The sequence below is a fragment of the Lithobates pipiens genome, unplaced genomic scaffold, assembly GCF_037356315.1.
Source record: "Lithobates pipiens isolate NorthernLeopardFrog02 unplaced genomic scaffold, aLitPip1_a1.2 Scaffold_8, whole genome shotgun sequence".
NCBI lineage: Eukaryota > Metazoa > Chordata > Amphibia > Anura > Ranidae > Lithobates > Lithobates pipiens.
The window spans coordinates 589,870,515-589,884,922 of NW_027507903.1; the positions used below are offsets into that span (position 1 = coordinate 589,870,515).

Genomic DNA, 14,408 nt, shown 5'->3' on the forward strand with positions numbered 1-14,408 from the left:
TCAGTGGTACCCATCCGTGCCACCCATCCGTGCCACCCATCCGTGCCATCTTATCTGTGCCCATCTTTGCCCATCAGTGCCGCCTTATCTGTGCCCATCGGTGCCGCCTTATCTGTGCCTATTAGTGCCGCCTTAACTATGCCTATCAGTGCCCACCAGTGCAGCCTATCAGTGCCCACCAATGCAGCCTATCAGTGCCCACCAATGCAGCCCATCAGTGCCCACCAATGCAGCCTATCAGTGCCGCCTAATCAGCGCACTTCAATGAAGGAGAAAAATGACCCGTTTGCAAAATTTTAGAACAAACTATTAAAACATGATTTATTTATTTATTTATTTTCGCATCTTTTTTTGTTTGTTTAGCAAAAAATAAAACTCCGAGCTGTAATTAAATACCACCAAAAGAAAGCTCTATTTGTGGGAAAAAAAAATGATAAAAATTTCATTTGGGTACAGTGTTGTATGACCGCGCAATTGTCATTCAAAGTGCATCAGCGCTGAAAGCTGAAAATTGGTCTGGGACTGAGGGGGGTTTAAGTGCCCAGTAAGCAAGTGGTTAAGGGGGTAAATCTTCCAGAGGTCAAGTGTTTAAAATTTTTTATGCTTGTACATGTGCATTAGAATTATATGCTTTTAATTAATACAACATTAAGGAGTCAGTTATATCTTTGAAATTATGAGTCCTGTATGGATCTGTACTTGTTTCTTATAGTCTAATTTGCTCTATATATCACTCCCCCCCCCCCCACTAAAAAAAAAAAACCTTTCGATGTGATTGCAGGAAGTTCAGTTTCAAAAAAAAATTGTTACAGATTTGGATATGGCTTATCTTCTGTGTAAAGCATTAAAGCTGGATACAAGATTATTTTCATTTAAAATATATCACATTTATTAATAAGGCTTCTTTCCAGTGTCGACAGATTTATGGATCTTAGCATTTGACTTCTATGAAAAATCCTTGTCATATTTTTCACATGGCTTCTCTCCTGTGTGCATTTTCTATTGTTGAGTTCCCTTTGTATGAGAAATTTGTCCCATTTTGAAGATCTAAATGGCTTTTTCTCCCATGTGAATCCTCTGGTATATAGTAACATTATAACTGTGTAAGAAGCCCTTTCTACAATTTGATCATTTAAATTATTTCTCTCTTGTGTGAATCCTTTTATGTGCATTAAGATTAGAACATTGTGAGAAACACTTGTCACATTCTGAACATTGAAATGGTTTTTCTCCTGTGTGAATTCTCTGATGTATGGTAAGACTAGAACCATGTGAGAAGCACTTGCCACATTCCAAACATTTAAATGATTTCTCTCCTGTGTGAATTCTCTGGTGTCGAGTAAGATCAGAACAACATGGGAAGCACTTGCCACATTCTGAACACTTAAATGGTTTCTCCCCTGTGTGAGTCTTCTGGTGTCCAGTGAGAGTACTTTTTTGTGAGAAGCATTGGCCACATTCTGAACATTTAAACGGTTTCTCTCCTGTGTGAGTATTCTGGTGTCCAGTGAGAGTACTTTTTTGTGAGAAGCATTGGCCACATTCTGAACATTTAAACGGTCTCTCTCCTGTGTGAATTCTCTGATGTTTAGTATGTGTAGTACGATCTGAGAAGCACTTCCCACATTCTGAACATTTAAATGGTTTCTCTCCTGTGTGAGTCTTCTTGTGTTGAGTAAGATTACCATTTTCTGAAAAGCACTTGCCACATTCTGAACACTTAAATGGTTTCTCCCCTGTGTGAGTCTTCTGGTGTCCAGTGAGAGTACTTTTTTGTGAGAAGCATTGGCCACATTCTAAACATTTAAACGGTTTCTCTCCTGTGTGAATTCTCTGGTGTTCAGTAAGTATAGAACGGTTTAAGAAGCACTTCCCACATTCTGAACATTTAAATGGTTTCTCTCCTGTGTGATTCTTCTTGTGTCGAGTAAGATTACCATTTTCTGAGAAGCACTTGCCACATTCTGAACATTTAAATGGTTTCTCTCCTGTGTGAATTCTTAGGTGTTTAGCAAGAAGATCACTTTGTAAGAAGGACTTGTCACATTCTGAACATTTATATGGCCTCTCTCCAGTGTGAATCCTCAGATGAACATTGAGTTTGTACTTATAAGTAAATATCTTCTGGCACTCAGAGCACGGATACAAATTTTCTCCTCTTTGACTCATCTTGTGTTAACGTCAATCAGTTTAGTTTTGATTTTTTTCCAACAATAGATGTTTGATTTACAGCTGAGCTTTGTAATTTACCTATATGAAAAATAAAAAGAGACGTTTACAATGATGTTATTATTACCAACAGACTGATAAGTATAGCTATGCAACTTTACAGATTTTTTGAATTATAATTAAAAGTGTACACTATAGTCCAAAATCTATTACAGATCCTTCAACACAAAAAAATGATGTGCTGATCATCCCAAAATATATACCAAACCCTCATATACACATACATCCTGGCTGAAAAGGAAAGGGGAGTACAAGTTTGCACCCCCTCCTGAACCTTCTTCCCTCCAGAGGGCTGAAAAAATTCTGACTTTTTTGAGATTAAGATTCAATATCGCTCAAATCCAGAACATTTTGGCCTTTTAGGCCTACGTGACTCTTGTGTTGATGACACTCAGTTTAGCTGTGATTTATTCAACAATAGTTGTTCGGTTTACAACAGAGCTTAGTAATTTCCCTATATGAAAAATAAAAATAGATGTTTAAACCGACTTTAATATTACCAACAGACTGAGAAGTATAGAAATGCAACTTCACTGATTTTTAGATTAATAATTAAAAAGTTACACTATAATTTATCATTATGGTAAACATAGTGGATTGTTTTTTATAGTAATGATTAGACATGATGAGTAATTCTGATCCAATAATCATAAAAATGTATTTCTTATTTAAAGTATAACTAAAAGCAAAACCTTTTTTTGAGTTTTGGATAAAGGGAATGTGGATTAGAACACTGTTTTTAGTGCAGTCTATGCACCTGTTAGGGAAACTCATGCTCTCTATTTGTCCTATTTAACATTATCATTGAAAGTAAAAGTAAAATAAACCAAAATTTTGGGTTGTTCCCAGAAATGTAATAGAGGGGACATTTTCCAATGAAGACACTAGTTCTGGTGACTTCTCTTAATTAGCAGGGATTTCCTCTCACTTCCTGTTTTGGCGTAGCTTAGTGCCGTTTTCAACAGGAGGATAGTAAAGGCACAAAACGCCCTCTGAAAAAAAGATTATTGTCACTGTTTTGCCGTATACACAGTAAACAGAAAGATATACAGTAAACATCCTAAAATCACGGAAGCACAGAATGGACCACAGGAGGAGATAATCAGGAGGTGTGCAACTTCATAACATGGGGGTACAATCAAAATCACATGGGACATTTAAAAGTGTCTATCAAATGCAAAAAAAACACGGAACTATGTTAGCATTAGGTGGCTGTCAATGCAAGAGAGTCCCATAACTCCAATCTATATATATTTTTTCATTTTGGATAGCGTAGAGAATGCTAGAATCCTTATCATTTTTATATAATCTGATTTCCATAAGGTATATTTTCTTACTGTACATACATTTCAATCACTTCCTGTAGTGAAAATACAACAAGAAGTAAAATAAAATATCTTCAAGGTGAGAGGAAATCCTCTCCTAGATAGTTATCACTGTCAGATGCCCCATTGGAAGATTTCTCCTGATCTCCTGTTTCAATATTAACCATACATTTTTGGATTTCCCATCATTTCCTATCCTTTTAACAGTGGTCTCCAGGACAAATACAAAGGGCCAATGTCTCTAGTTTGGTCACTGACGGCAATAAAAAATGAATAGGGGCTATACCATTCCACACCAATCAAACATTAAAAGAGATGTTTGGCATTAGACATAACTGAAAATTCTGTTTGCACATAAAACTCTCTATTCACAGATAGTTAAATAAACAAATTGCACTTCAGGTATTTAATTATATAAATTATCTACATTAAAAAAATACGAGCTATTGTAAGCTCATATTTCTTTTTATGTATATAATTTATATAATAAATTGGACACGATTTCAAAAGGCAATACACAGTATTTTTCAGTATAGAAAAAAAAATTGAATAATAAATTGTTCCTTATGTTTTGAAAGGTGAGACTTAATGATTAGGAAAATACATTGTTAAATATAATATTGTAATCCAGCACAATAATACAACACCCAGATGCAAATGACAAGGACTATTCCATCTGATAAAAAATTATAAGGACAAAAAAATGTGTATGGAAAGTTCTATATCTTACCTGGTATGGTATAATATTGGGATCCTTTAGCTGCTCCTTGTTCTCCTTGTCTGCCAGTAATCTTTTACTTGTCTAAGTTCTGCTTCACCTTATATTCACTTCACCCCCATTCACTAACATGAGGCAGCATTAGATTGGCTAAAGGGATCTTTTCAAATCAGAACAATGTAAGGTGTGTTTCCAATTGTTTAAAGGTTAATTGCTACTTGCCTTATTATTTGTTATTGCTCCAGTCAGGTGACACGTTCATTAACATTTGAAGGTTTGGAGGAAAGACAGGGAATACCAGGGAGTGTAAATGTAAAATCCATAGTTTGCACATCATTAGCATTCATAAGAGACAATACTATGATTGTAATATCAATGGTGGAGGAAGCTGTAGAGGGTATACAGATACTTGTAGATATTGGTGACTTTACAGTTTCACTTGGAGCTTGCATTCTGTGGGGTTTTTTTGGGCTTAAATCCCCACTCTGGGCTGCTGTTATACTATATTTATAATACCACATGTGATGATTTTTAGGTGACAGGTTCTTTTTAATGAAAAAACAGGGGTCTAAAATACCCCCTTTGTCTCATATGTCTTCCAATAAATCTAATGCAGAAAGTGACACAAAAGTGGGATCTTCTCTCTGGGAAAAATGACACGGGGTCTCAGAAGTAATTTTTCTTCCAGGTCAGTAAAAGGAAGTGAGATAGCAGATGTTTGCATGTTTCTCTACTCTTTACCCTATGCTATCTACCATTACCATGCCTGTCCTTGGTGCGACAATTGGAGCCGAAAACCCAGGTTTCATGGTGTGTGTGTGGGGGGGCACAGGGAGCGTGTTTAATCCTCTGCTGTCACCTCCATATGACATACTTATGCATTGCAGGTGAAGTGGCAGGAAGGAGCCCCCACTTCATGAGTAAATTTACCAGCAGCACAGAATAAGGCTTTAATTAACATATATTTTCCTCTGCTTTTTTTTCACTATTCATATGTCCGGGGGGAGGCAGAGGTTCAAATATTTCAACTAAGAGCCATCAATAAGACAGCAGCCACCAGCACAAGGGACACTTCACAATGAATGTAAGTATTGTCCCTTATGCTGATAAAAAAAATAATAATAAACATAGGCTTTAAAAGTAAACCTTGGAATTCTGCATTTAACGCAGTTATATTTTGTATTGGAAATAAAAATATACTATTCTAACTAGACCACGGAAGTTTTGAAGGTATAGTTTTTACTTACTCACTATGTATTGTACAATATATTTTCTGTATTGCAAGATGTTTTGGCTGGATTACATGAAAATAGACAATATGTATTAATAAGCATTAAATGTTCAAGTTGATCATCATCTAATTTAAGCAATCTAAAAATAAAACAATAGACAAAGTTAAAAATTCTATGTAAACCCAAAATCCATTAACAAATCAAATCAAAACAGGGATACAATATTGCTGAATGTTGCTGAATACTAGAACATATAAGAAAAATATTCACCACCCTTCCAAACAAAAATGCATTTGTCCAGTGAAAGCAAATACACACATCTGTACGAGCATACATACATACAATACCTGGTATGGTGTAGTATAGAGATGCCAAAACAGCCCCTTTGTTCTCCTGACCTTCCTGCAATACATGTAAGTGACTGAGCTCTGCTTCACCTTATATACAATTCATCACAATTCACCAACATTAGGGGGCTTTAGCATTGCTAAAAGGGTGTAATTTCCCTAAAAAGGGCATGTTTTATTATGCTTATTGGACAGTGTGTCTATCATTTGTTTCCACTCACTTTGCAAGTTATTAGCATTTTAATACTGGGAGAGAATATAACGGGAAGGACACTTAAATAAAAATGCATGATATTTTCAACTGATGGTCAACAGGTTTAACACGCCCACACTTGATGTCCCACCACTGCACTCCAGGACAAGTCAACTCTAATTATTAAAGCTGCCACTTGAATGATAAAGTATGTGAGTAGTATTTTACCCCTATTAAAATTAAATAGTGAGAAAAATAGTGATGCTGAATTTATAATGCTATAATTATAACAATAAGTGCCTATCCCAAAGAAAAGCCTGCTTCAAATGTTATTTTCACCCTATGACAAGTGGAAACCAAATAAACTTTATAACAAAAATTACATATGAATAGTGAACAAAAATTATTGTGCTTAAAATATTATTACCACCCTGTGACAAGTGAAAACAAATAAGCTTAATATTCAAAAGTCAATATGAAAAATCCAATGTGGTAATTTTCAGTGTAGTATCCTCCTAATCACTGAGCAAGTGATTATAGCATTATAATATCAGCACCACTATTTTTCTCACTATTTAATTTTAGTAAGGGTAAAATACTACTCATAAAAATGCATGATGATTGGTTTAACTGATACCAACAACAGATGACACAATCATTTCTTTATTATTTGAATTGGCATTCAAATACTTTCCCCAAAAACATTTGTTTCCCTTAGAAATTGTTGCATGAATGAGATGACATGGATTCTCAAGTAACTAGTAATATTTAGGGTGTCTTTAAACTGACCCATTCTGTCACCAATTCATGACCTAATATGATTCTCAGCTCAGGCTCTGCTTTATAAGTATATCATAGAAGGCGATAATGACCCATACAAACGGTCGGACATTCTGACAACAAAATCCATTGTTTTTTTTCCGATGGATGTTGGCTCAAAACCTGTCTTGCATGCACACGGTCGCACAAAATAAAACCAAAAAGAACACCTGTATCAGCATTCAGTCAGTGCTCGTGTTAGACCCTGTACACACGGTCGGAGAATCTGTCGGAATGCGTCTTATCGGACCGTGTCGTCAGATAATCCGACTGTGTGTGGTATGCATTAGACTGATTCCGTCCGAATCTCCGTCCGACCCAATTTTCCAACATGTTGGAAATATTTCCCGACCAACTGGGCCGGTCGGACCTAATCCGATCATGTGTATAGCATTTTGATCGGACCAAGTGCCACGCATGCTCAGATCAAATTCCTATATGAAAGCTATTGGCTACTAGCCTGAATGTAGTCCCATCATAACGAAATTACGTCATCACGTTCTGAAAGATCGGATTTTTCGCCAACTTGGCCCGACCGTGTGTATGCAACGGTTTCGGACACAATCCGTCGGACTAAATCCGACTGACAAAATCCGACGGATTTGGTCGGACATTCTGACAACAAAATCCATTGGTTTTTTTCCGACGGATGTTGGCTCAAACCTGTCTTGCATGCACACGGTCGCACAAAATAAAACCAAAAAGAACACTGCGCTATCCAAATATTAAGAAGCAGCTAACACACTAAGATGGATATTTTAGTTCAAAACAATGTAAAGAATATGCAAAGTGTAGGGCTAAAAGGAAAAATTAGTGCATAAATCTATAAAACAATATTACCCATACGTGAAAAGCCACATGAATATTCGTAATTCGTATAGCGTATGTTAAACCAATTAACAGCAAAAAAGTGTCATACCACTTCCATATGCACTTGTACTCATAAATTATTGTACATAAGTCTATAAATAGATATCCCTCATACATGAAATGCCTCTTAAATATACGTGATTCTTATGGCATGTGTCATAACAATTAGCAAAAAGTGTCATAACACTTCCATGAACCGTGATAAATGAACAAATAATCAAAGTGAAAAAACAAAATCAGAAATTTTTTTGGGGATAGAAAGTCCTTTTTGAAAGTGAAAAATTCAAGTCCCACGTGTGCAGTTAAGTATCAAATGGGCCGTCCAATCCTAGAGGTCTACCATGCAAACACCCGTGTGCCAGTACCACCACCTTAGTAGATGTAAGCTTACCAGATGATTCTGGCCCAAACAAATATATATTCTAAGGGTCATACATGCTTTTTATGGTGACTGTGGGGAAATAAACCTCCCAGGTCCTGGATTGTCAAATTCAATAGAAGAAATTTCTTCCAAACACAAATGAATAATTTGTATCAGCAAATTTTTTCACCTGTATCAGCATTCAGTCAGTGCTCGTGTTAGCCCCTGTACACACGGTCAGAGAATCTGTCGGAATGCGTCTTATTGGACCGTGTCGTCAGATAATCCGATTGTGTGTGGTATGCATTGGACTGATTCCGTCCGAATCTCCGTCCGACCTAATTTTCCAACATGTTGGAAATATTTCCCGACCAACTGGGCCGGTCGGACCTAATCCGATCATGTGTATAGCATTTTGATCGGACCAAGTGCCACGCATGCTCAGATCAAATTCCTACATGAAAGCTATTGGCTACTAGCCTGAATGTAGTCCCATCATAACGAAATTACGTCATTGCGTTCTGAAAGATCGGATTTTTCGCCAACTTGGCCCGACCGTGTGTATGCAATTGTTTTCGGACACAATCCGTCGGACTAAATCCGCCGGACAAAATCCGACGGATTTGGTCGGACATTCTGACAACAAAATCCATTGGTTTTTTTCCGACGGATGTTGGCTCAAACCTGTCTTGCATGCACACTGTCGCACAAAATAAAACCAAAAAGAACACTGCGCTATCCAAATATTAAGAAGCAGCTAACACACTAAGATGGATATTTTAGTTCAAAACAATGTAAAGAATATGCAAAGTGTAGCGCTAAAAGGAAAAATTAGTGCATAAATCTATAAAACAATATTACCCATACGTGAAAAGCCACATGAATATTCGTATAGCGTATGTTAAACTAATTAACAGCAAAAAAGTGTCATACCACTTCCATATGCACTTGTACTCATAAATTATTGTACATAAGTCTATAAATAGATATCCCTCATACGTGAAATGCCTCTTAACCAGTTGCCGACCGCCACACGACGATGTACGTCGACAACATGGCACGGGCAGGCATAAGGGCTTACATGTACGTCCTTGCCTGCCCGTCGTATAGTATGTTATTACAATGTATGCAATAAAAAGAGGTATTTAAAACATTAGAGCAAAATTGATGTTATATAAAAATGGGGTGTATATATTTCCTTTTGAAGATTTACCCATCCCATATTTCTTCTTGGACCTTATTTGAGGGTTATATGTATATTGTTTAGGGTTAGAGAGTATTCTACTCTCCGTACTGTTGTTTTTGTTTATTTTGTATTATAGAGAATATAACTACAAAATGGTGGAACACACAAAGGTTAGGGAGGCTCTAACATTGCCAGAGCATCCAAGAAATATAACATAGGGGCTCCACTTGTAACTAAAATATCACTATTGTGACTAAAAATTGAACTCATACCAAGATTTCCCCTTTAGTTTGGAATATAGTGTGGAAGAGTTAAAATATTCAGTCCAAGATAAATTACATGGATCAAAATTCAATCTTGTTATGCTAATCTAATACTAAAGTTATTATTCACATTTAAATTGATGAAGCCAACCTGCTGTTGGAGATGCTCTAGTGATCCTGCAGGCTTTGTGCATATCTTTGGGGAATGTCCACAGATTCAGGATTATTGGCGAGAGGTAACTCAATTTCTCTATAGGTTGACCACCATACCTATCCCCCTGACAGTCAGCATTTGTCTCCTTGGACTGGTAGAATCAGCTAGCTTTTGCTAGGGTGACACATACTCTACTGGGTATTCTCCTATTTTATGCTAGGAAGGTTAAAGAAACTCAAGTGGAAATCAGCTAGGCCCCCAACCTTGTCCTCCTGGAAGCAATTAGTGAATTATGTGGTATCCCTCTACAAAGCAACAGATTTATCCCAAGAATGTCCCAATATATTACAAGGTTTGGCACCTGTGGACAGACTCAGATTCCATGGCAGATGATCAGAAACTGACAGGCTAGATTGAGTCGGCTTCCTGAGTATCTACTTGGATTGATGGTGAACTGAGGTCTATGCTTGAGAAGCAGGTTTGGATACTAGTGTAATAGCAATTGAAAACTGTTATTCTTGTAATATCATGTTTTGGTGAACAGGAGGGAGAATGTTTCTTCCAGGTAATGTTAATCCTTGCCATACTCCTAACTGAGGTGGATCTGAGCAATATGTGGTTAAAGTTAAGAGATAAGTTGTGAGTTGCACTCTTATGCACATGGTTATTTGCAATTATTAGCCGGAGTATGCTCCAATGGCTATGTTTTGTACCTTAAACATATCATTTCTAATAAAGAGAGTTGTTGAAAAAACGGTTGTTGAAACCAAGGCATAAATGATTTGTAACACTTTTTATTTTTGAGTACATCTACACAATTTAAACATTTTTTTATATATATTTGCAATTTAGTCAAGCTAAAGCTTTATTAAGCAAAACCAATTATTTTCATGGCATCCTCAACATAGATATGCGGCAGCAAGGCAGCTCTTGGATTCCATACTAGGCACTTGATCCAGCACTTTCAGGTAGTGGGTGTGCATGTCGATGACCCAGCTCCAGATCCAGATGCTGATCAGCGGGTGCCGACCAATGGATGACCACTGGTACCCGCCAATCATCCAGAAGACACACAGGACAGAACTCTGTCAATGTAAACAAGGCAGAGTTTTGTTCTGGCAATGGTGGGGATGATGAATTTTCTTTCCCTGCAAAATAGGGAATAAAATCCACCATTTGCCTTAGTAAAAGCAGCACACATTTTATACCCCAACACTGGCTAGGAAAATATTTAACGCTGATCACTGTATTAGTGTCACTGCTTCTCAAAAAGTGTCAAAAGTGTCAGAATGTCTGTCACAATATCGCAGTCCCGCTGTAAGTCGCTGATCACTGGCATATGTGAAGGGGGTGTCCCTTTTCACCAATCAGCTCTCACACGGTGTAAGCCCAGTATCCCCACCCACCCCTATGTGCTGCTGAAAGAGAAAGAATTATTTTTAACATGATCTGCAATTTCCCATGAGTGTAGAAAGCTGATGACAGCAGATATACAAGTAAAACGTATGTACTTTAGGAGGATTTGTTTCATCTCTGTGTATCTTCTGAGGCTATTCACTTCACCGGGTATAAATGAAGGTTTAAACCCACTTTAACCACTTGGGATCCGCGCTATTGCCAAATGACGGCATTAGCGCGGACCTACTTTTCTGGGACTACGTCTCTTGACGTAGTCCCGTGCACGAGCGGCCTGCGCGCCCCCTGAGGGGCGCGCGCGGCGCGCTCTGTGATCAGCGAGTCCATGAGACTCGCCTGATCACCGATCCGTGCAAGGGGTCGATCCCGACCCCTTATCACGTGATCAGCTGTCAGCCAATGACAGCTGATCAGGTGATCTAACGAAGCCGGTAATCGGCTAGTATTCCTCCTCGCGCTGACAGCGCGAGGAGAAAAAAAAAAAGCCGATCACCGGCGGCCGTGATTGGGACCTCAGTCCCGATCACGGCCAGCAATACAAGCGCCCACCTGCCCCCTGCCAGTGCCCACCTGCCCCCTGCAGTGCCACCCTAATAAAAAGTAAGTGCCCCCGTCAGTGCCACCCAGCAGTGCCCATAGTGCCACCCAGCAGTGCCCACAGTGCCACCCAGCAGTGCCCACAGTGCCACCCAGCAGTGCCACCCAGCAGTGCCACCCACAGTGCCACCCACAGTGCCACCCACAGTGCCCACAATCTGCCTCAAAGGTGCTGCACCCCAGTGCCGCCCAACAGTGCCCAGCAGTGCCACCCATCAGTGCCCAGCAGTGCCACCTATCAGAGCCACCTATCAGTGCCACCTATCAGTGCCCATCAGTGCCACCTATCAGTGCCCATCAGTCCCATCTATCAGTGGTACCCATCCGTGCCACCCATCCGTGCCATCTTATCTGTGCCCATCTTTGCCCATCAGTGCCGCCTTATCTGTGCCCATCGGTGCCGCCTTATCTGTGCCTATTAGTGCCGCCTTAACTATGCCTATCAGTGCCCACCAGTGCAGCCTATCAGTGCCCACCAATGCAGCCTATCAGTGCCCACCAATGCAGCCCATCAGTGCCCACCAATGCAGCCTATCAGTGCCGCCTAATCAGCGCACTTCAATGAAGGAGAAAAATGACCCGTTTGCAAAATTTTAGAACAAACTATTAAAACATGATTTATTTATTTATTTATTTTTGCATCTTTTTTTGTTTGTTTAGCAAAAAATAAAACTCCGAGCTGTAATTAAATACCACCAAAAGAAAGCTCTATTTGTGGGAAAAAAAATGATAAAAATTTCATTTGGGTACAGTGTTGTATGACCGCGCAATTGTCATTCAAAGTGCATCAGCGCTGAAAGCTGAAAATTGGTCTGGGACTGAGGGGGGTTTAAGTGCCCAGTAAGCAAGTGGTTAAGGGGGGTAAATCTTCCAGAGGTCAAGTGTTTAACATTTTTTATGCTTGTACATGTGCATTAGAATTATATGCTTTTAATTAATACAACATTAAGGAGTCAGTTATATCTTTGAAATTATGAGTCCTGTATGGATCTGTACTTGTTTCTTATAGTCTAATTTGCTCTATATATCACTCCCCCCCCCCCCACTAAAAAAAAAAACCTTTCGATGTGATTGCAGGAAGTTCAGTTTCAAAAAAAAATTGTTACAGATTTGGATATGGCTTATCTTCTGTGTAAAGCATTAAAGCTGGATACAAGATTATTTTCATTTAAAATATATCACATTTATTAATAAGGCTTCTTTCCAGTGTCGACAGATTTATGGATCTTAGCATTTGACTTCTATGAAAAATCCTTGTCATATTTTTCACATGGCTTCTCTCCTGTGTGCATTTTCTATTGTTGAGTTCCCTTTGTATGAGAAATTTGTCCCATTTTGAAGATCTAAATGGCTTTTTCTTCCATGTGAATCCTCTGGTATATAGTAACATTATAACTGTGTAAGAAGCCCTTTCTACAATTTGATCATTTAAATTATTTCTCTCTTGTGTGAATCCTTTTATGTGCATTAAGATTAGAACATTGTGAGAAACACTTGTCACATTCTGAACATTGAAATGGTTTTTCTCCTGTGTGAATTCTCTGATGTATGGTAAGACTAGAACCATGTGAGAAGCACTTGCCACATTCCAAACATTTAAATGATTTCTCTCCTGTGGGAATTCTCTGGTGTCGAGTAAGATCAGAACAACATGGGAAGCACTTGCCACATTCTGAACACTTAAATGGTTTCTCCCCTGTGTGAGTCTTCTGGTGTCCAGTGAGAGTACTTTTTTGTGAGAAGCATTGGCCACATTCTGAACATTTAAACGGTTTCTCTCCTGTGTGAGTATTCTGGTGTCCAGTGAGAGTACTTTTTTGTGAGAAGCATTGGCCACATTCTGAACATTTAAACGGTCTCTCTCCTGTGTGAATTCTCTGATGTTTAGTATGTGTAGTACGATCTGAGAAGCATTTCCCACATTCTGAACATTTAAATGGTTTCTCTCCTGTGTGAGTCTTCTTGTGTTGAGTAAGATTACCATTTTCTGAAAAGCACTTGCCACATTCTGAACACTTAAATGGTTTCTCCCCTGTGTGAGTCTTCTGGTGTCCAGTGAGAGTACTTTTTTGTGAGAAGCATTGGCCACATTCTAAACATTTAAACGGTTTCTCTCCTGTGTGAATTCTCTGGTGTTCAGTAAGTATAGAACGGTTTAAGAAGCACTTCCCACATTCTGAACATTTAAATGGTTTCTCTCCTGTGTGATTCTTCTTGTGTCGAGTAAGATTACCATTTTCTGAGAAGCACTTGCCACATTCTGAACATTTAAATGGTTTCTCTCCTGTGTGAATTCTTAGGTGTTTAGCAAGAAGATCACTTTGTAAGAAGGACTTGTCACATTCTGAACATTTATATGGCCTCTCTCCAGTGTGAATCCTCAGATGAACATTGAGTTTGTACTTATAAGTAAATATCTTCTGGCACTCAGAGCAAGGATACAAATTTTCTCCTCTTTGACTCATCTTGTGTTAACGTCAATCAGTTTAGTTTTGATTTTTTTCCAACAATAGATGTTTGATTTACAGCTGAGCTTTGTAATTTACCGTATATACTCGAGTATAGGCCGACCCGAATATAAGCCGAGGCCCCCAATTTACCCCCAAAAAAACTGGCAAACTTATTGACTCGTGTATAAGCCGAGGGTGAGACATGCCTGTCCATCCCTGTGTGTGTGTCCGTCCATCCCTGTGTGTCC

At 38.6% G+C, this 14,408-nt stretch overlaps 2 protein-coding genes across 2 annotated transcripts; both read right to left on the reverse strand.

The window, feature by feature from the left end:
- Window positions 1-1,137: 1,137 nt before the first annotated feature.
- Window positions 1,138-2,169, reverse strand: LOC143962284 (uncharacterized). Its single transcript, XM_077471589.1, has one exon. The coding sequence runs from the start codon at window positions 2,167-2,169 to the stop codon at window positions 1,138-1,140; it is 1,032 nt and encodes a 343-aa protein (XP_077327715.1).
- A 10,974-nt stretch (window positions 2,170-13,143) lies between these two features.
- Window positions 13,144-14,175, reverse strand: LOC143962285 (uncharacterized). Its single transcript, XM_077471590.1, has one exon. It carries the CDS (start codon window positions 14,173-14,175, stop codon window positions 13,144-13,146), a length of 1,032 nt encoding a protein of 343 aa, XP_077327716.1.
- Between the last annotated feature and the right edge of the window lie 233 nt (window positions 14,176-14,408).